Raw genomic sequence first — 21,084 nt, forward strand, 5'->3', positions numbered from 1 at the left:
TATGTCTCTCTATTTTGGATGGAAGGCCTACTTGCTGTCCACCGCCCTCCCCCACGCGCTCTCAAAGCTAGACTGCGGGTTCACCATCACGAGGCTCTCCTCTCCGGTGCCCTGCGTCGTCCCCTGCGTCTGACTTGGGAAAGTTGCAGCAGTACCCTGGCTGGCGCGAGGCACTTCGCTGGCCCTCACGTCAACGGCGCTCGCCATGATGCCCTCGTCGTCGTGGTGGATCTCATTCTCCCAATTGCTCGAGTACACCACGGCCGCAAAGCCCTCGAGGTCGGCGACCTGCTCCATCTCCTGTAGGTACTCATTCGGCATCCCGTTGCCAATGATGTGGGCTTGCCTCGTGAGGACCGAGAGGATTTTGGGCAAGAGTACGACCACCTGCGACGAGCGCGGTTCCGACTCGGCGAGGTCCGGCTTATCAAAGGCTGCTGACGAGAGCTTCTTATCCACGAGCAGGGAGAAGCCGGCATCGAGGATGAGCGTGAGCACGTGCGTGAAGGAGGGCGACTCGATGAGATCCGACGTCTCGTCGAGCAGCCTTCTCACTGCGGGCGACGATGACGGCGAAGACTGAGACGTGGCGCTCTCGGACAGCATCACAGTGCTCTCCTCCAGGATGCCCGACTCGCGGAGGACGTGGTCCTCCTTGTCCCGCGGCGGAAGGAGGTAGGGCAGCCACTTTGCGGCCCTGCGCTCTTCGGGCGTGGCGCCCTCAACGGCCTTGCGCACCGCGAGCGTCAGCTCCGAGAACTGCTCGAAGCTGAGCAGGTCGCGCGGGCTCAGGTGGCCAAAGACCTGGCGGACGGCGGTCTCGACGCGCTGGCCGAGCTCCTTCCACCCCTCATTCAGGAGCCACCAGCTAAAGGTCAGGTAGCGACGGTTCGTCTCAAAGTCGTTGCCGTAAGGCTGGTCGAGGCCGTCGTCGTCATTGTTCTCCAGACTGATAGTCGCTTGGGCAGTACCAGTCGCCAGGGATATAACGCTCGAGAGATAGCTACGGCGGCCGAGGAGGTTGAGTTGGACTCTTGTCAGCATCGTCAGCAATGCGAGGGTGTATAATAGCGTGAACGCTCTTGTTATGGCTGCGATGTCAATGTTAGAATCTTCCCCTCTCTCGCCTTCTCCATTACATCAGATAGGCGCCACTCACAGCTGATGGTCAGATCATCCCACAACTGCCTCTTCGACTTCCGACTCTTCTGCGCCGCCGCGCCGCCATCCTGTTGCGCACCCTCGGCGGCCCCTCCTGCGGCGGCCGACGTCGGGGCCGGTACCGTCAACTGGCTCGTGTGCACACCGCTCTCGCTCTGGACGCTGCTGCTGACCATGCTCCGTCCGTCGTCTTCTGTCATGGTAGTATCTGCGATGCTCGGCGGGCTGCCGCTGCCGCTCTTGAGGCTCTTGGTCTGACCCTTCATCTTCTGGATCTCGTAGGTGATCTTCTCCGTGTTCATGACCTCGAGTATATTCGTCGTTGCCGAGGGGAGGAGTGCGAGCACAGTAAATGTGCAGTCTTCTTGGTTTTGCTCGAATCGGCGGCGGAGGCTGCGATTGGGACACGGCGGTGTTAGTCGGGGGAGGGTGATCATGGTAGCTTAGAGGAGGGTATCTTGGGAATGTAGCTCACTTCTCCTTGGCGATGCGATCGCTGCTCATGCGCTCACGCGCATCGTTGATCTTGCCCATGACATACTGCGACACGACATAGCCCGCGCCGACTACACCCACGCTCACAGCGAGCGGTGTCCTATTTCGGCGGAACCATCGCCGAGTGGCTTCTAACATGGCTCGGTCTGGCGCGGCGAGCGACTAAATGTCCGATAGATTAGCCTGGCTGTTGATGGAAAGATAGAGTCCGGTCCGGAGTATGGTAGAGGGGGATGGAGGGAAAGGACCAGAAGGATTGAAGTTCAACAAAGATTGCGAGAATAGTTAAAAGAACCCCGGATTGAAGCTTTCGAACCGAGCTAAAGCGTTAAAGAATAGAAAAAGGCGGTCGTCTTGCTAGGGGAATCATATGAAAAAAAGAAGATTGGGAGATTTTTTTGTCTATTAAACCCCCCCAAAATTGGCTATCTGGGCGAGCTCTAGGAAGGCTGGTCGGCACGTAATGATAAGTTGGAGCAGTTAAGCAGACCAGGAGGAGAGGAGCTCGCGCCTGAAAGCCCAGTGACTGGCTACTGCTCTCTGCGAGTCGTGAACCGTGATTACCTCGGCCCAGCCACACCCACGTTCCCGCGTCATCTTAATTTAATGCCCGTGTTTCCCAACTCTCTTGCCCCAACAGCTGTGGCTGAAGTGCCGGTACCGCAACCGCCGCCGTATCGAGCGCTTCCCCGGTAAGGTGGTGTAGGTACATCACTGCTCGCCCTTGCTGCCCACCACCAACGACTGCCCAAGTATCGTAAGTACCTTACCGTACGGGCTGCTACTGCACAAGGCTATGGCCACTCTCTACTCCCCAGGACCCAGCTCGGGGAACTTGGGAGTACCTTTCCCAACCAGGAAGAGTACCCCTGCTACCGATATCCCGTCCTCCCCCCGCCTCTGTCCCTTCCCTCCCTGGATCAACACAGCGGTAGTGACTCCCCGCTCTCTTCTGCCCGCCCGCCCCCTTATCGGTGCGGCGCATCAATGCTGGGCTCAAGTGTGCCCCTCAGTACATCTGACACCTTTCTTTGGGTCATTCCCTCACCTTACCTCAGGCAGAGGGAGAGAGTATCTGTCACGCTCCTTCACGCCAACCGCATCTGTCTGTCGAACAACCAACTCACCAAGCAAAATCCCGTAATCGAGAAAAGGCACGATGCAGCAGAGCAGCGCTCCAGAGTTCATTCTCGAGGCCTTTGCGGACCCGGCCTCCGTACGGGATGTCGTCAAAGGTACCTACCATCTCTGTCTCCCGTGTCCCGTCTCCCATCCCCAGTCCTCTTTCCCATAGGTAGCCCGCAGTTCGCGCGCGCCCCGCCAGACGTCATATCCGCCCTCAAAACGAACGACAACACCTTCCGAACCTCTCAGCCTCGCGATGCGACGGGCGCCTGCCTTACCAGTCCCCCTCCAAAGTGCAGAACCCAAGCCATGCAACACGAAACCATATTAACCATAGTGATGGCCCTTGAACAGGAATAAATGCTAATTAAACAACCTCGTCACCGTGGTACAGGAATCCTCCACACAATCTTCTTCCACCGCTTCTTCCCCGCCGTCGTTCCGTACACCCGCGAAGTCCTAGATCTGACCCTCCCCTACGTCGACGACGTCGAGCTCGGAACCATGATCGAGCAGCGCGCCACCGCCCTCGTCCGCCAGCTCGACGCGGAGCGCTCCTCGTCCGGCTCCGGCGGCGGTGGTAGCGGCGGCGGGCGCGGCCAGCTCACCGTCCAGTTCTTTGAGAAGAAGCGTCGCAAGGCCTGGCTCATGCGCGGCGACGAGGAGGTCTGTTGGGAATGCTGGACCGTAAAAGTCACGGTCGCGGAGCCCAGGACGGAGACTGGTTGGTTCTACCTACCCCTTTGCCCTCCTTTGGCAACCCGGTAGAGGGGGGCGCACTAGTAGAGGGACGTACAAAGATGAGAGGCTGACCGTTGTCGGTGAAACTTTTCCAGAGCGAGCCAAAGTCCGAAAAGCCATGGAGACGACGCTCATGACGACCGTCATGAAGGTCATCACCTTCGTCAACGCGCACAAGGATCACATCCCTCCGATAACGACGCAGGGGTCGAACCCGTTTCCCTACCAGATCAATATTAACCAAAAGGAGTCAGGGTGGGCTACGAGGATGGGCATTTACTAAACTTTGCGCATTCGGGCTGACGACGACACTGTGAGACTATAATGAGATGTTTTTGACAAGATGCCTCTTGGTTTTTTTTTTCCAGGATTTGATGCGAATTCTTTTGGACAGTCTTTCCATGTTCGGCTTGGGGACGACGACATCAACGAACCTAGGATGACGACGGCGACGCTGCTGGCAGATATCGTAGAGGTGGTACACAACATTCTGAGGCGTTCTGGGAACAAGGCATGATTCAAACGAGACATAGACATGTAGGACATTTGGGGAAATTTAGAGCAAGACAATATGATACCCGTTCTTGAGTTCAAACATCGGACTGAGAGGTCACCCACACATGCCGAAAACTAGCTTCTTCGATGATTCGATGATTTATGACGACTTTACTAGTTCCGAGAAGATGATTATCTTCTCGAACGTACGTAACGCCACACAGCCGAGAGTCATACTGATTTGAACATGCTTCTAAGCCACCGGGCTCTTGATGATGTCGGATATAATTTGATTGTTGCGGATATCATGTGGAATGCCCACATAAAGGACAGTACAACCATATGAATGGGATATAGAACACTGTATAAGTTATTCGCGACAGTCATGTCATCATTGACATCTTGAACAACATTTGCGAGAAGGCTCTGTTTAGTGCGTGTTTCCATAGAATTGATCACTACCAGTGTGCTTAGCAATAGGTGCGAAGCCAATACGCTACACATCCAACCCGGATTTTCCTACACAGCAAGAAACACAAACAACAAAATGGCCTATTCCGGCCAAACAGCGATAAAAAAAGCAAAAAGCGAATATCGAGCCGAACCTAACCTGGTCCAAGGCCGACGAAAGCAAAAGCAGAAAAACGCACAAGAATCTCATGGTGCCCTCCGTGCCTCTCAAGAATGATGATGTCCCTTCGCTTTCCCTCCCTTTGCCCATCGGAGAAAAAATAAGGAGAGCCAAGACATTATATGTGCACTGCTTCGTCATTATCATAAAGCAAACAATCATGGACAAGAGAATTGTGAAAGCCTCGAAGCCCGAATCAGACATTAGTCTTTAAAATCAGCCCAAAGTTTTTTGTGTTTCCCCCGCGCGCTCCATTATCGTGTGAAGTGTGTCGAAACAGGCCCTGAATGCCTGAATGCATCGGGACGTCATGCCAGTAAGTGTGTTCATACATCGTAACGGTCGTCATCGTCGTCTCGTTGCAAGAGACTAGAATTGCGTGGTGTAGCTTCGTCCAAACGCAGGCTTGCTGGGCTTGGAGCCGGAAGCCTTGGGCTGGGAGCCAGAGCCAATCTTCTCAAAGCCTTGCAGGATGTCGAGACCCGAGTACTCGGTGGTCTCCTCCGACAAGAAGTCTGTCGTGTCGAAGGAGAACGAAGGCCAGTCGGCCTCGGCCGCTACCTCGTAGAATGAACTAGATATCTTGGTCGGCGAGGGGAATCTCCATTGCACGGCGGCGTCGTTGTTGGCTTTGATAGGAGAGGACAGGCCGTCAAAGACCTTGCTAGGAGTCTCCCACATGGCAGAAGGTTGTGCGGGTGCCTTCAGGAAGGGCGTTGAGAGAACCGACTTGTTGCCGTTACCCGAGTCATGAGTATCGGCCAAGGCATTGGCAGAGTGAGTACGCTCAAGACGGGGTCGCTTTCCACCAGACTTCTTGGAGGGAGACTCTTGAGGTAGGCCGTCAAAGAAGTCGTTGTCCATGTCCTGGAAGATGTCAAAGTCACCAGCGGCCATCAGGTTGTAGTTGTAGACGCTCTCGTCCAAGTTGAAAGCGGGGCTCCACGGAGCGTTGCCGTCACCGGTGCCGACCATCTTGCGGATCGGGGACTGCAGCATCTGGCGGACATTTTCGCGGTGCTGGCGAAGATTGGTGTTGGGCGAGGCAGAAGGCGGGGCCTTGGTAGGCGGCTTCAGTTTCATGGCTGGCGTGAGCGGTGGCAGCATCTGCCCTTGTTGGCGGAGCGGCGATGAGGACGGTGGGGCGAACGCGTTATACGACCGACCCTTGCTAGGGCTATCGTAAGACGACGCGCGCAAGCGAGCAATCTCATCCTCTGCCCTGCCAGCGCGACTGCGCTTGCGAGGGCGATCGGCCTCTGAGGTAAGAATGCCAGTCTTTTGCGGGCGCAAAGCAGAGGATTCGAGAGACGAGATATAACCACTGTCATCCATGGACGCGAATTTTCTCTTGTGAGATCTGGTGATGGACGACATAGGTCCGCGGCCAGGCGGAGGAGGCGTGCGGCTGCGGGGCTCCATGTGTCGCGGAATGGGCGGTGAAGAATGCATCGTAGGCGGCAGAGGAGAGCATTCGTGGTCCAGCTTATCCTGTCCATCTTCAGGTGCTGCCGAGTCCGAGACAGGAATGGTGGCATCGGATGAGAACTCAACGGCAACGGTAGCCTGAGAAGTAGGCAAAGGCGGGAGCGTTGTTGCATGTCTGATCGGTGCAGGAGGCGGAAGAGTCGGCTCCTGGATCGGCATGTTGGCCGGCCTTGAGGGTTCCATACGGGTTGACATGACAGGCACGTTTTCGGCGGTCGTTACCGTCTTTCTTGCCGGCTTGTCCTTCATGAATTGTTGCTCCATGCCCTCCTGGATCGTCCAGTAATTTCCCTTGCCCGGGTCGTCCTTTGGTCGTTCCACCTTGATAAAGGCCTTGTGAAGGCTGAGGTTGTGCCGAATGCTGTTCTGCCATCCCGACTCCTCCGCCTTGTAAAACGAGTACGTGTCTGAGATCCACTTGTAAATTTGTGCGAGCGTCAGGCGTCGCAGTGGTGATCGAAGAATTGCCATCCCAATCAAAGTGGCGTAGCTGTGGCCCGGTTTCGTCCCATCGTCGACGATTGGAGGGAAAGAGTCGTGAGGTGGAAGACCGGACTCATCGGCCTTTACCTTCTTCAGAGGTCGTGATTCCTTGATCGGTGCAGCCTCCATCAATGTGCGCTTTCCGGGTCCCTTGTGCATATAGAACTGATCAAAGTTGATGGTCGGTGGCGCAGGATACAACTGCGGGTGAACGTTCTCCTTCCCGAATCCGGCGGCCAAATCCACAGAAGGAGGCTTCTGTGCGACGGTCTTGAACTTGGATAAGTAGGGCTTCTTGTGTAGCGAATCGGTGTTCTGGTTGTTTGCTGATGGTGGCGCCATTGGCACCATGTTTAACTTGCTACCCTGGGACTTCAACGGGGCATGGTGCGATTTGATGTTGCCTGATGATGCCTTTAGAGGCGAGTGTCTGTCGGATGCGAGCATCGGAGGGTTGAGGACGACATTGTTGTTACTTGTTGCGCCAAGCGGCCTCCTCGGTGGCTTGGAGGCGGCAGGCATGGGTGCGTGGTTGATCATTGTTGTCGAGTTCTCGAAAAAGTCGTCTTGGTAGATTTGCAAAGGCTCATGAGAGCCGGTATAGCGCGTGGGTTTGGCCATGTCGGCCGAGTGTAGTTGAATGATGTCGTCTCCAAACCTGCGTCAAGTGCGTTCGCGGCAAGTAGTGGGCTGTGGGAGGGACGGCATGTCAGCGAGCCGCAAAGGCATAAGGTTAGATAAGTAGTTGACGGTGTGGTCTTGACTCTGTCAACCTGACAGGACCCGGCTTCAAGGTTCTTGAACCCGAACGGGGTTTTGCATGATTGAAGGGAGGAGAAAGAGAGAGGAGACTCAAGGCTCACCTAGGTCGGGTCTAGACTTTGGAAATGAGTTGTGGGTCGTGAATGCAAGGGGGCCTTTTGGCGGTCAAATTGTAAGTTTAGCGACGGGATCGCTGGATCGACACGATGCGATCAGGCAAGCGACGGCGATATTCTGCGAAGAGTGGTGCCCGACAAACAACGTTGAAGAGCGGCGACGACGATGTTGTGCGAAGTCGATAAAGCACAATGGGGTGTGAGCGTGAGTGTGTGTGAGTGAGAGCGAGAGAGTCAGAGAAGAGCAGCAGACGAGGGTGAGGGTGAGGTATGGCTTATGGCTGCAGAAAGGTGAAAAGAAAAGAGGGGATATCAGGCACGATAGCACGCGAGGGAGAGGAGGGTAGGTAAGATGTAATAGGCGAGCCAGCGGCAGCGGTGGTAGTGGTGGTGGTGGTGGTGGTGGTGGTAGTAGTAGCAGGCGTGCGTAGGTCAGAGCAGGCAGTGAGGAGGAGGAGGAGTAGGTAGAGCAAAGTGTGGGAGTCGGCGGCAGAAGGATGGATAGATGGATTGATTTCAGCCAAGGCGAGTGGAGAGGACCGGGATGTCTTTGAAGAGGTGGGCGGCCAGCTCAGCAAGCCCAGAGATGTCCGGTGGGGCCTCTGGAGCACGGGAGGAATGGGCGATTGGACAAGAGGAGCGTGGGCTGTGACACGACCGACCAGGCTAGGGTACGCCGAAGTGGCAGCAAGGGTGTGTAGTGTAAAGGACCTCCGTAGTCTGGTTAGATGCAGGGAGTGTAATGGAGCAGGTGTGTGTGGTGTGCGCGAATGTGAGTGAGCGTGAGAGCGAGTATGAATGTGCGTGTGCTTGATATCGTCCGGGGTGCGATGGCATAGGCACAGGTACAGAAGGTAGCAGCATGAGCAGCATGCATGGATGATGGGTATGGACTATGGAGTAGTGTGAAGAAGGTGGAGGAGGATCATGGATGGGCGATGATGGGATGCACGGCAAGGTCGACCGTTTGCTGGAACACGCCGTCCCGGAAGAAAAAAAAAAGAGGTCGAAGTTAGAAGCCAACCGTCGCCGAGCGGGAGAGCGATCAGAAAGAAGTGCGCACACTTGGGACTGTAGTAGTGCAGTCCAGTCTGTGTAAGGTATCCGAAGATATACTACCTTAGGTGACTAGATACTAAGTCGCTAGACAGAGAGCCGCTCGCATCCGGGGTCGGTGCCCTTAGCCGTCACCGTTTGGTTTCTGTCAGGCGTGGAGGATGAGGATTTGCGTTTGTCTTTGCGCGTTTGCTTGGGCTACGCCGTCGAAAGAAAAGAGAGGGTCAGCCAGCCAGGTCGGTTGAAGTCGAACAGACTTTCACCCGGCTCCAATTCAGGTCGAAGTTCGAGATACGTAGTAAGAAGAACAAGCAGAAGAAGCTCAGGGCTCCCGGGGCCAGGCCTGTCAGACTCAGTTCCAGTGGGGAGGGAGGAGGGGGGGGAAGGGCGTCCGCGCGGGTTACGTCCGGCAGACAGAGGAGGAGAAGATGTGGACGAAAGAGGATCCCAGACTTCCCTAAAGCCCAGAGGTGACGACGATTGTACGAAATATGAATGGGCGAAAGCTGGCGACAGGACGGGAAGGCTATGCTATGCACGTACTGTATGCAAGCAGGTTTTGCAGTTCATGCGAGAGTCCGTGGTGGGCCGCCGACGGGCTTTACTGTAAGTCTGTAAGGTATGTACCACAGTACTGCGTACGAGGCTCCTCTTTTTCGCGCGCTGTCTTCCAACAGAAACGTGAAAATGAGCGCGTGTCTGCCACCAAGAAAGGTTGAATTTCCACTGCATATGCACCAGCACCACTGAACCACCCCCAAGGTCCCCTACTTCCCAGCACGCCACAGGGATGGATGCTGTAGATAGCAGCTAGATGCTGTAGATAGCAGCTAGAGCCTCTAGATGCAGCTTGACGGGCAGCGAATGGTGTTGCATGCAGGGCTCTGCCGGGGAAATATCTGTGGATGCTGTGGGCAATGGTGCAAACTGTGATATCGCTCCGGTCCTCGACTCTTCGACTTCGTCCTTGGTGGTGTTGCGACTATCTCGAGACTACCAAAGTGTCAAAGGAAGCCCAGGCCAAACATGGTCGAGTCCAGCTGGTAGTGCAAGACCCGAAAAATAGACCAATGAGTTTGCCTTTTCTTGCTCTGGCAATGGCCGAAATGCTAGTCTTCCTCACGGTTGTGGCTTGTTCGGCTAAGCGCTCGTCTGCCGTCAATTGGCTGATCTGATCTGGTTTGCAGCCGTGATGAAATGGGTTTCCTATTTAAGAAGACACACAGGCGAACAAAAATGGTAATAGCTGTGTGGCGCGATTGCGATTGTGTGCGAGCCTGTGAGGGCTCAAAAAGAGGTCACTGTCTCGCTCTGCGACGGCTCTGGTGTCCTCTCTGTGGTGCCCTCATCTGGTCTCGTTGGGATGGCCTCTTTCTTGCGCTGGCTGCTGGGATTGATTGGGTCGAGGGTTCGAGGCACAGGCCATGGATGATGGAATGAAGTCGGCGCGTAGCCGACGCGTCTCACCGATTTGGGAAGAAAACAACAAACGCGTCCACCATGAGCCAATCAAAACGGCCAAATCACATGACTGCACTCCTGATTGGCCGCCGTGCCCCCATCCGATGAAACTGGGTCATCCCAACTCATGTGCCCATTAGGGGTAGGAGCCAATACGGAAAGCAAACCACGGATAACCGCTGGAAAGGCTGGACGACATCTTTTTTCTTTTTTGTCAGACTGACACCACTTGAACAAAATTTCATATTCTTCCCACCCCATCTTGGTCTTTTTAATGGCTTAGGCTGTCTTGCAACGATTGTCCCCGCTGTGAAACTGAGACCGAGACCCAGGTACCAAGACCACCCCCCGTCTGATGCTGGCCAGATCGTCAGGTACGGAATGTGACGGGCGTCTCACTTCACCTCCCGATGATATAAGATGAGAGACGATTGCGCGCGCTCATTCCGCCTGATCTCATCTCTCGCCTCGTGCTCTGCGTTTTCAAAAGTCTTGGACGGCTAGACGGGTCTTTTTGGGCCGAGCATGACCAACCTGTCCGTGCCTATCGAGGATCCCATCAGAACGATCCAAATTCTCGTCAATGCTTTCCTTCCATCATCCCAGCTGTTTAATTCCCAACCGCGAGGAACAGACTTCTAGAACTGGGCTAGATGGGGCGCTGCTCAGAAAGGGTACCCATGGCTTTCTAGTGTAGGTCAACAATGACTAAAAAATGCTCGAGCCTCGGCGCAGGGAGCACTCTGGAGCGCCCATCGCCGGCCGTGAAGACACTAACAGCAGCTGCACGGATATACGTTGGGAAACCTTGGAAGGCTAATAATGCCATGGATGATGAGCGGTGTCGAATGGGTCTTTGCCCTCTGCGGAAAGGCGACGACAGCCGCGGTGTCGCATTGGAGCGAGCCTGACGAATAAGCATGCCATGTCTAAATGGGCGACGTTCAACGAACGTTGGGTGGACGGGTTGCAGCCCGCGGTCTGAGTTTTGTGAGTGTCACTAGGTATTCGCCTCAACCCATGTCTATCAATCACAAGTAAACGGAGGTAGCCATTGATCTGTTGTACAAAAAGGCAACGTCCAGGCCGTGGCGCCAATTGCGACAAGACTGCTACGACATGTGTCTCTCCACCGGGCCCGAAACTTGAGTGTTTAGAAGCACAGCGAGGCCAGGTACGGGGAAAGGGTCTCGGAAAGCAAGACAACATCTCATCATCGGCACTCCTTACTGTCAGGCACAGGACCACGGGAACCACTGGGGGCTTACGGGCTGGAGAGGCATCTGACACTAGTCATGATACCTGTGACCTGTTCGCTCCAATTCTCTCTGTAAAGTTGCCTTGGGTCTATGAGTCCATGATCGCTGCTACGTGCTTGACGGGATGGAGACATGAGACTCCCGAAGTGAAGCCAGCCGTTGGTGAGTATCCATACTCGGTACCTTTAGGTAAGGTCGGTCTAGGTATTGCCGCACGACCCAAATGGCCCAGGGCATCCGATAATACGAAATACCGAGAGCGGGAAAGTCCCTTCCCGAGCTCTTTCCCCCCCATCCGTGACATCATCCCTTCTCGCTACCGCCGTAGGTACTGCGTAAGGCACGGAGTACTGCCAGCATGCTGCAATGACCAATCCCTTCGCACATGTTTCCTGGCTGCTCTTTCCAGAAACCTCGTGTCTCCGCCAGTGCCCGGACGTGGCCCCAACTCTCGATCCCCAATCAAACCGTTTCCACCTCGAGCCGTCTCATTGGTTCCGCGGGCTGACAATGTTTCAACCAGAATTGGGACCAACTTGCTAGGCTTTCCCAACTTCTTGCCCGTTCTTGCCTGTTCCTGTCATCAGGTCCCACCGGGTCTCGAAGCCACTTCCCAGTCCAGAAAGTACGTACCGTTAAACGTACCTGAACTGAGCACGCTGAGGTAGGTGCTGCAATTTGCAACTGCCAACTGCACCTGGACAAGTGGGAATGCGTGCAACTTGCAAGTCGCCAGTGCGAGCAATGTCTGCGTCTGCAGGCAGGTGCAAGTGCAAGTGCAACGCTCTGGCTCAGCTGGTGTGGTGCAGACCAAGCAGGGTTCTGGGGAGCAATTTCTCTGTTTCCTACCGCTGCATCTCTTACCACTCATTCTTTCTCGTCCCATTCATGATTCCCCCATTGGCACTGACATTCACCATTCACCATTCACCGCTCGCCTTATCGCTCCGGCCTCCGGTACCTGACGGGCGTCCTCTCCCGTGTGAACCTCCCCTCCCAATTCTGCGCAATCCATTCACAAACCAAGAGGGGTCACCAGGTACCATACCTGTCTTGGCTTTTCCACTGCCAGGTTCAGCCCAGTCGTCACACCCTGTCAGTCGATCTTCGCATAAGATGCAAATCTTCCCTACGGGAGATATCCCATCTCGCACATCATTGACAACGCATCTAGCTCGCCCCGAATTCTGACTCTTCGCTATCCCCATCTCGGCATCTTTCCCACCTCGTGCTCTATGTACTGACACTGGAGCTTCCTCCCTCTGTTCTGCCCAAGAGAAGGGGGGGGGGGGGGAGACATCGAGATCCCCACGGAATCCGCTCCGGCGATCAAATTTTTACCCTCACTTCCCTGTGCCAGACGATATGGAGTAATTCATGGAATCGAAATTCAGAGACACATGGCAGAAATGCAACAGAGTTTTCGTCATTCTCTGACTACTCTTTTGTCTTCTTGTTCCTCATTCTCGTGCGTTTCCCGGCCCGGGCGCAACTGCCAGCTCACACCCGTTGGATGTTTGATGGGACTCTCATCTGTCCGTTTCAATGCACAAACGCAAACGTTCGCAGCGGACCACAACCCGCGCGCCGCTGCATCGCACTACTGTACTCCGTACGGCTGCGTTCCTCTCCATCATTTCCCTCTCATAGACTGTCACTCTCATTCTGGTACCCCCGGAGCGTGTATCCCTGCCTGCTCGATATCAATAGCGCTGCTTTTGATATACCCGCTCAAAGTGCCGGCCGTTCTCCCATTCTCATTCCCATTTCATCTCTGATTCAGTACCGACCTGGTCCGGCGTGTCGTCTCTAGCGTGACGATACTCCATAGTCCATTCTCCGTACCAGAGGAGAGGACCACCACCGCATATGCCAACCTACGGCCTGCGACCTGCCTGCTCTACCTTACCTTATCATCTCCAAGCAAACTTGTCTTTCCAACCCCAGCTTCATCCCCCATGTCAGGCCATACCGAAGGCCCCATATCGCCCAGATAACCCGACGGGCTGTACTCCGTAGTCCAGAAAAATCAAGGCAGCCGAGGAAAGCTTTGGGCGCATTTCAGCTCACGCGCACTGTCGCCGTCCGTCCGTTTACCGATCCCACGTTGAGTCTGTGATCCTCAGCACCCTAGAAAGAAGCATTGACGACCAAAAGTTGGCCGACTCTAGATGCCCAATTGCCGCCAGCAATGCCTTCATTCCGGTCTTCCCAACAATGGACAACGCATTTGCCATCTCATTTGCTTTTTTCAACATGGCCCATCCGTCCGCCTCGATTTCGACTTCTTCTTTTCGCTAGTTTTGCCAAATACTTTTGCTTTACGTGCGAAAGCTGGTGTGGAAAACGGGTCCCCCGGCTCTACTGTCTAAGTCTTGCAAGTTTGGTTCGTAAAAGACCAGATGACAGGGCCCCCGTCCCATTCACGAAAAAGCAAGCATGAAGCATAGGCCAACGTCCGATCTCCGGCCCATCATCCAGGACATTTCAGGCCATTCATCGCATTCTAATTCCTCCCTCACATCAAGCCGTGTCGTAAGACGCAGGTGGGTGTTGCTCTGTAACTCGGCCTTTCCATTGTTGGGACTACCTCAGGACGCTCCAGAAATATCCCATCCCGCTTCCTTCGAGAGCATTCGGCGTTCTTTTACAAAGCGCCACCCCGGAGCCCAATCGGCCCTCACAAACTGTAACACACAGACTCGGAGGACCGAGACACACGATCTTCCCGAGTCTCAACAGCACACCAAGTCTGCCCGTTTTCACCCCCAATCCTTCCATGGTCGTTTCCAAACTTTTCCATGAGGCCAGAAAGAGAAAAAAAAAAAAGTCCGGTGGCTGGGAGGATTTCCCAGGGTAGCTCTAAACCGGGGTTCATCTTGTATTCCACCTCACGAGCACCTCATCCGTGCATATGTTTCATCGAGGTCGTAGTGCTGCACTCGCTGTTCCTCTGACCGTGACAGCCTGGGTCCGGGGCCCAACGAGAAAGATATCCCCAAAGGCCAGAAACTCTGCAGAGCACGTCGCTCTCTCTCCCGAGTCCCCAGCATGTCCTGCAAAAGACTCTACCTCCGACGACCGACGTGGACTCACCATCTCGCCTTTACAGCTGGTGAGCTGCTCGCTCTGCCAGGGGCGAAAGTGACTTGCAGATCCCAAGAAACGTTCAACCCTCAAATGTGGGTGAGAAGCTCCAACACTCGAAGAGGGGGGAGGGGAAGCACAGGACCCGTAGATCCACCCCCTCCTTCTTCATGTCGTTCCTGTCCCAAGCTTCCTAGCCGAGTGCAACCGTATTTCAACCTTGAACGTTTGAACGTCTTTTTTTTTTGATAGCTTTTGCTCAGCCTCCTGTACCTCTATCTCAGTGGCAACTCTCTCAGTGGCAGTAGTAGATACTAGGTAGGAGCTCTCACGCTCTCTGGAGCTATCCCGTCCAGGCTCGCTTTCTTTCGTGTCGAGTTGCCACGAAGAAAGACTAGGTCGATCGACCTGCATATCTAGCCCCTTCATTAGAGCGTTTTCCCTCTTCACCACGGTGTTCAGTAGCCCTCGCGCCTACATTAGTCTCTACAGCTAGGAACCCGATCCAAAAAGCAGCCCGCTCCCGAGAAATCCGGTTCAGAGAGAGGGGCGCCTTGGTGATCTTGGTTTGCGCGGAGAAGGATTACCTGCAGACTGCAGTAGCTAGACTCGCTCATGTCGTAATATGTTGCACATGAAAAAGAAGAACCTGCAGTAGTGCACGATAGTAAAGCGAGATATCGCAGCTTACGCCACCTTGGCCACCCTCGTTCCCCCCATTCAGCGCCGCATCAGATGGGTGTGAACCGTTTGACCACACCTCTTTCTCTCTGCCCTTCCCACCATCTTCTCATGGATCCAGGAACTATCAGACGAAAGAACCTGAATGTCAACAAACACACAACTATCTCTCTTAAAAAGAATGAAAACGCGTCCCGAAGTCGCGTTTGGCTTATATGTAATGACACGACAATAGAGGAGACCTACTGCAGGATCATGGTATTTACATTGATTGTTACATGGTTCCCTTTCACCATTCTAGTAGATCTTCACATTGTCCTGCCCGTCATGGGCCGAAAGATGCGTGTAAACCCAGCGTAGAAACTGATACACACAGGACCTTGACTTAGCTCAAGCTCCAGAAATCCCCATCAAGGGTTTCTCGAAAAAGAGAAAAAAAAAAGAACGCAAGACATACCAGAACCCTCTCTTGGCTCCCTCATCCTCATAGCCTTACTCTACCTGCCAACATGACTCCAGACTTGCCGTCCCTACCCACGGGATACCAAAAGAATAGAAGAATTAAAAAAAACACCCCTCTTAACCTGCCAAGAAAAGATCCACCCTCCTCACCTCGAAGATCAACTACAACAGGAGGTATACCCCCAAGCCAAAAACTCAAAACCTCTTCGTAGATCGGAAAACCGTACCCCCGAAAAGACTCGGGAAGAGGGTAGGACTCAGACACAGCACAAACACCTTCACACCACCACATTGACGCCATCACCGCCCGCACCGGCCTGACCTTGCGCTTCTCTCCCTGCGTAGACTGAGAGAGAGAGACAGACGATCCTTTCGATCAGGCGTCGGAATAGAAAAAATAAAAAAAATAAAAAGACTAGAAATAACTTTACGCCACCCAAGCTTCTCAGGACCCCTCAGGGGCCAAAAAAACATAAAGAGGAGGCACTCAAACGCACACGCAACGCATGGTCCCGACAACACCAGAGCTAGCGCAGCTTCGCGCCGGATCCCACAGCTCAGATTCTTTGTTTGACACGACGGACTGATCAGCCAGCCGGCCGGGCGGCGGCGGGGAGAGAGAGAGGGGGGAGGTCACGGGCCAAGAAAAGGCGAAAGAGACTTGAGTGAGGATAAAGAAAAGAACTTCGGGGTTTGCATTACTAGTTGGTGTGGGACATCTGTATGATAATGGGAACAATACCTACTGCTGCACGCCTCCAAAACCCCTTCCTCTCTTAGCGAACAAATCTTGCCACATGTGAACTGAACCTACTCCCAACTAATCCTGGAAACTACCTGGACATAGCTTTCTCCTCTCGTCATCTCGCTCTCTCTCCATGCCCTGCCCCGTGACATCCTTCACCTGCATCCACAGCCAGCCACATCCAGCACAGACTATTGAAACTAGCACCTAGCATTTAATCCAAAACGCGGCCTGCAGTAGCGGCACCGCTCTTATCGCGAGTCTCAGTCTTCTTCAGGGCCTTGCCAAGTTGGATCTCCCCGAGCAGACCCGCGGGCCGTCCACCTGCTGGAGGCCCTGACGGTGCGTCACCCGCCGGTGGTGGGGGAGGTGGTGGCGGGGGAGCTCCCATGCCTGGAGGGGGAGGAGGCGGCGGCGGCGGCGGGCCACCTGGTGCGGGCGATGCCGGCATCGGTGGCGGAGGAGGGGCCGAAGGAGCCTCGGGTGCCGGGCCTGGTGGGGGAGGAGGAGCACCAGTAGCTGGCATAGGCGGCGGGGGAGGAGGGAACGCAGGTGAGGCGTCGCTACCCATGGCCGGGCTGACAGGGTTAGACATCGGCTTGTCTCCGGTGGCCGAAAGTGGTCGCGGGGGGGCCATGGTTCCGAACAGTATGGAAGCCAGAGCCGCAGCGCTACTGCCGCCAGGACGGTCATCATCGTCGGAATCTTCATCGTCCTCCTTATCCGTGCCCCAGTCATCGTCCTCATCAGGGCGCTTGCGGGAGAAGGGTCCGGAGGGAGCCGGGGGAGAGGCAGCTGCGGGAGCTGCCTTGCTCTCTTGCGCCATACGGTGGAAGGGGTTAGTAGACTGCGCAGCCGCCGGGGGTGGGGGAGGGGCGGCGGCAGGTGCGGAAGGTTCGCTCGGGGCCGAGGTGGATTCGGATGAGTGAGAGAGCATGCGGTGGTACGGGTTGCGGCTCTCGTTCTCGGTCGGTGGGCTTGTGACCACCGTCGGAACAGGGGGCGGAGAAGGCTGCTTCTCGAGCTCCTGACTACTGATCTGGCTACCGCCCTGAGTAGGAGTAGAGGCCTGAGGGGTAATTTGGGATGGGCCATCTTCGTCGTCCGATGAGCTGTCATCATCGTCATTCATAGCCTCGAGCTGGCGTTGGAGCTCCAACTCGCGCTGACGGGCAGCTTCAATCTCGGCCCTCTGTGCTGCCAACTTGGCCTCCTTCTCCTTTTGCTCAGCAAGTGCTGCCTTCTTCTTGCGCTTCTCCTCTTCCTTCTTGAGCTTGCCCTGCTTGACTTGTTCCTCAAGTGCCTTGAGGCGAGCAGCTGCAGATTGTCGTTCGGTCTCAAGATCATCTTGCTGCTCTCTAGCGCTCGCCCTGTGTATCCATTAGCATATGTTCGTCTTCGGTTGTTTTCCAACAGACTTACTCCAATTCCTTGGTGGCACGCTGTTGCTCCTCGTGCTCCCTGGCGAGACGCTCTTCTTCGGCCTGTTTAGCCGCTTGCTCTTCCTCCGCCTTCCGCGAGGCCTCTCTCTCAGCAGCATCGCTCTTGGCGGCCTTCCTCGATGGCGGCGGGGGAGGCTTCTTGGCAGCCGGGGCCGGAGCGCCCGTCTCCTCGGCGAGCCGGGCTTGACGTTCAGTCTCACGACGCTCATCCTCCTCCTCGGCCTGGCGCAGCTTAGCGGCACGCTCGGCTCTCTCGCGCTCCATTCTCTGGGCAGCCGTCTCACCGGGCTTAGTAGGAGCCTTAATACCCAGGGCAGCAAGTCGCTCAGCCATACGCTGCTCAGCCTGCTGCTTGATGAAAGCAGCACGCTCCTCGGGGGTCTTGTAAGAAGAGTACGAGCCTCCGGGAGTAGTGGTGCGCGAGGGAGGCGCAGGGCTCTCGAGGCGGGCGGCGGGGCTGGCCGCAGCAGGCTCTCTTGAGGATGCACGAGCAGCCGAAGGCGAAGACGAGGAAGTAGGACGACGGTCCTGTGCCCGAACACGCGCAGCGCGGCTAGATCGCTGAAGATCAAAGATGAAATCTCTGACTTCATCCTCGACGCCCAGAGCATCCTCCCAGCGTCGCTTCTCGTGTTCGTTGGAGGCCGTCGTGGTGCCTTCTTTCAAGTTGTCTTCAATACCGCGAGCAAAGTCACGCACAGAATCTTCCACGTCTCTGACCATGCTCTCGTTGTTCTCCTTCTCGGTCTTGATTTTATGGTTCTCTTCCTCAAGGCGCTTGGGGCCTTCGTCGTCGAAGCTCGACTCAACCTTCTTACCCGTCAAGGCTGCAGTACGTTGCTGCATCATAGCCTTGGCCCGAGCCTTCAGTCTGTCAGACTCTGTTACGGCACCGCCAGGACCAGTTCCGACAATAGCAGCGGCACTGTTCGGGTGAGCCTTTGCATCCTTGAGCCTGAAGAGCTCGAGTCTTGCTTCTGCAATAGCCTTTTCGGTCTTGCGGACGGCAGAGGCCAGTTCAGGGACCTTGTCTGTGAGATTCTGGAGCTGTCGCTTCAAGGATCGTCTCTCGGCTTCCGAGTCTCCCGACGAAAGTGCAGCATCCGGGTTCGCATCAATGTCGTCCTGGATGCGGCGAATGCGGCGGTACAGCTCCTCGGCCTCCCGACGGTCACGTCTGTCGAGCAAGTCGTCCTCCTCCAAGTTCTTCTCATCAGCAAAATCCATGGCGTCGAGGAGGACTTCCTTCTCTCGGATCTTCTTTTTCAATTGATCAAGTCCAAGGTCATCGTATGCGGTAGAGGATGGCGACTCGGGGCGGGGCGAGTTATTGCCAACACGGCGACGAGCACTAGACCTATATCCGACCTGTTCATCGTTGTTCTTGAAAACTGTGGCATCCTTACGCCCAGTGCTCTGGCCGCCAGGGGTGCCTCTCAATGAGTGAGTCTTCATGTAGCTGACACCAGTCTTCTGAGGAAGCAGAGCTGCACCAGACTTGGAACGGAACTCTGACTCCTGGCTCAACATTGATCGGATGGTGCCGATAGACTCATTGAAGTTTCTCGTCGAGGGAGGAACAAGCTCAGGCGGCAGCTGGTTAGGCAAGGGATATCCATTGAGCTTCCTGTAAATCAAATGCATAGCAACTGCGAATTCGTCCAGGTTCAGGCGACCCTTGTTACCATTGTCAGCAAGGGTCCAGACACGCTCGAGGTCCGGCTTCTCGAGACCACTCTGTCCAAAGATTTCAATGGCGACGTCTCCGCCGATGAAGCCCTTGTGAAGTCCATCCCATGCCTTGAAGAGTGCGTCGTAGCGTTGCTTCTCCTCCTTGGTAATAGCCCAAGGAATGACGGCATTACCCTGCAGACCCTGCGTAGTGAAGCTTCCCTGCTCCCGGCCTTGCTGAGGCATCATTCTAGCCTGAAGAGCATCGATGTTGGGCAGGCCCGTGGAAGGGGCGTTGACAAGACCCCATTGGCCGGGGCGGCCGGTAGGCTGCGCGTTCAGAGGCGCAGCCATTGGACCTCCGCCCGGCGTGAGGCTATTGCCATACCCGGTGGGCATGGGTGGCACGGGTGGTCGTGGCCCGTTGTATCCCGTGGGTTGCGGGTTCATTCCGGTCGGCTGCGCATTAAGGTTGGGGAGCCCAGTCTGCTGAGGTTGCAGCCCTTGTGTCTGCCCGAAGCCCTGAGCTTGCTGCCCGGGGAAACCGGTCATCTGTGCCTGCAGAAGCTGGGAGTTGGAAGTTTGAGGCTGAGGCTGATGAATCGTGGGCTCGGTGCTCGACCTGCCGGTAGCAGTGCTGCCAGGTGTATCTCGGCCGGCGTCCTCCGCAATGCTGAAGTTGATAATGTCCACGACGCTGGACACCTCATTCTTGATGTTCTCGGGCAATGTCGAGGGTATGGACTTTCCAGTGAGCTTCAGGTTGCACAAGTACATTGCGAGGGCGAATTCGGGGAAGTGAAGCTCTCCAGATCGTGTCGTGTCGGCAAGAGTCCTGCATATACTCCGTAAGCACAACTTACTACAAAGAGCAAGCTAGAAAGGCACTGACCAAATGTGTGAGAGCGAGTCGCCGTCCAAGCGTGATCGCATCAGCAGGTCTCTCGCCTTGTCTCCGGACATTGTCGTTGCCTGGCCTTCACCAACGGCAGACTTGAAGAGAGTCTCAAACTTGGACTGATCCGGAGCTGTGATGAACGATAGTCGAATGTTTGGAATCTTGTTGGCAGACTTAGGGCGCCGACCAGCTGGCTTCGGCGTGCCCCCGGTTCGGAAAGAAGCAGCCATCTGGCTAAAGCCCGTGGCTTGGGGCTTGATAGGAGTCGGGGCAGCCGTCTGCTGCTGGCTCAGGAAGCCAGTAGGTTGAGGTTGCTGGGCTTGCGGGAAACCAGTCTGCTGGGCTTGCAGCTGGCCTGGGAATCCAGTCTGTTGAGGCTGCTGCTGCTGAGCAAAACCAGTCGGCTGAGGCTGCTGTTGCTGTTGCTGACCTGGGAATCCAGTCTGCTGAGGCTGCTGCTGCTGCTGCTGCTGTTGCTGGAACTGCGACTGGTACTGCGAGGGGATCGACGGCATCGGGGGAGCGCCGGTCTGGAAGCTCTGCTGCGGCTGCGGCTGGCCGGGGAAGCCGGTGAACTGGGGCTGGAGCTGTTGAGGAGCTTGCTGCTGCGGTTGCTGTTGCATCCCCGGGTAGCCGGTGAACTGCTGTTGCAACGGCGCCTGGCCGAAGCCTGTGGGCTGAGGAGCAAAAGGACCCGGCTGCTGCTGCTGCTGGCCCGGCTGCTGGCCGAAAGAGCTTCCACCATATTGCTGCGCGCCGGGCCGTTGGCTATTGCCGCCCAGGAAGGCATTCGAGTTCGAGTACATGATGGGCGGGGTGATTGGT

The 21,084-nt window shown here is 55.6% G+C and overlaps 7 protein-coding genes across 7 annotated transcripts, besides 2 other annotated features; 3 read left to right on the forward strand and 4 right to left on the reverse strand.

Annotated features, from left to right (window-relative positions):
* Positions 1 to 27: 27 nt before the first annotated feature.
* On the reverse strand, positions 28 to 1,794 carry CTAM01_01872 (peroxin-3; the record flags this gene model as incomplete). The annotated part of the gene is made up of 3 exons (XM_060517913.1): positions 28 to 1,091; positions 1,160 to 1,554; positions 1,637 to 1,794. The coding sequence occupies 3 exons, from the start codon at positions 1,792 to 1,794 to the stop codon at positions 28 to 30; spliced, it is 1,617 nt and encodes a 538-aa protein (XP_060387447.1).
* A 1,021-nt stretch (positions 1,795 to 2,815) lies between these two features.
* Positions 2,816 to 3,805, forward strand: CTAM01_01873 (uncharacterized protein; the record flags this gene model as incomplete). Its single annotated transcript, XM_060517914.1, has 3 exons — positions 2,816 to 2,891; positions 3,176 to 3,505; positions 3,618 to 3,805. 3 exons carry the CDS (start codon positions 2,816 to 2,818, stop codon positions 3,803 to 3,805), a joined length of 594 nt encoding a protein of 197 aa, XP_060387448.1.
* A 708-nt stretch (positions 3,806 to 4,513) lies between these two features.
* CTAM01_01874 (uncharacterized protein) lies at positions 4,514 to 4,852 on the reverse strand (the record flags this gene model as incomplete). The annotated part of the gene is made up of 1 exon (XM_060517915.1): positions 4,514 to 4,852. The coding sequence occupies one exon, from the start codon at positions 4,850 to 4,852 to the stop codon at positions 4,514 to 4,516; it is 339 nt and encodes a 112-aa protein (XP_060387449.1).
* A 165-nt stretch (positions 4,853 to 5,017) lies between these two features.
* CTAM01_01875 (fork head domain-containing protein) lies at positions 5,018 to 7,240 on the reverse strand (the record flags this gene model as incomplete). Its single annotated transcript, XM_060517916.1, has 1 exon — positions 5,018 to 7,240. The coding sequence occupies one exon, from the start codon at positions 7,238 to 7,240 to the stop codon at positions 5,018 to 5,020; it is 2,223 nt and encodes a 740-aa protein (XP_060387450.1).
* A 923-nt stretch (positions 7,241 to 8,163) lies between these two features.
* Positions 8,164 to 8,228: a sequence feature (Short protein (CTAM01_01876, KAK1509753.1) was converted to a misc_feature.).
* A 418-nt stretch (positions 8,229 to 8,646) lies between these two features.
* Positions 8,647 to 8,662: a sequence feature (Short protein (CTAM01_01876, KAK1509753.1) was converted to a misc_feature.).
* A 2,285-nt stretch (positions 8,663 to 10,947) lies between these two features.
* On the forward strand, positions 10,948 to 11,941 carry CTAM01_01877 (uncharacterized protein; the record flags this gene model as incomplete). The annotated part of the gene is made up of 2 exons (XM_060517917.1): positions 10,948 to 11,018; positions 11,089 to 11,941. The coding sequence occupies 2 exons, from the start codon at positions 10,948 to 10,950 to the stop codon at positions 11,939 to 11,941; spliced, it is 924 nt and encodes a 307-aa protein (XP_060387451.1).
* A 220-nt stretch (positions 11,942 to 12,161) lies between these two features.
* On the forward strand, positions 12,162 to 13,086 carry CTAM01_01878 (uncharacterized protein; the record flags this gene model as incomplete). Its single annotated transcript, XM_060517918.1, has 2 exons — positions 12,162 to 12,368; positions 12,448 to 13,086. 2 exons carry the CDS (start codon positions 12,162 to 12,164, stop codon positions 13,084 to 13,086), a joined length of 846 nt encoding a protein of 281 aa, XP_060387452.1.
* Positions 13,087 to 16,462: 3,376 nt separating this feature from the next.
* CTAM01_01879 (uncharacterized protein) lies at positions 16,463 to 21,065 on the reverse strand (the record flags this gene model as incomplete). Its single annotated transcript, XM_060517919.1, has 3 exons — positions 16,463 to 17,618; positions 17,671 to 20,196; positions 20,254 to 21,065. The coding sequence occupies 3 exons, from the start codon at positions 21,063 to 21,065 to the stop codon at positions 16,463 to 16,465; spliced, it is 4,494 nt and encodes a 1,497-aa protein (XP_060387453.1).
* Between the last annotated feature and the right edge of the window lie 19 nt (positions 21,066 to 21,084).

The sequence above is a fragment of the Colletotrichum tamarilloi genome (assembly GCF_030869305.1).
Source record: "Colletotrichum tamarilloi strain Tom-12 chromosome Unknown Scaffold_4.1, whole genome shotgun sequence".
In the NCBI taxonomy this organism is placed as follows: Eukaryota; Fungi; Ascomycota; class Sordariomycetes; order Glomerellales; family Glomerellaceae; genus Colletotrichum; species Colletotrichum tamarilloi.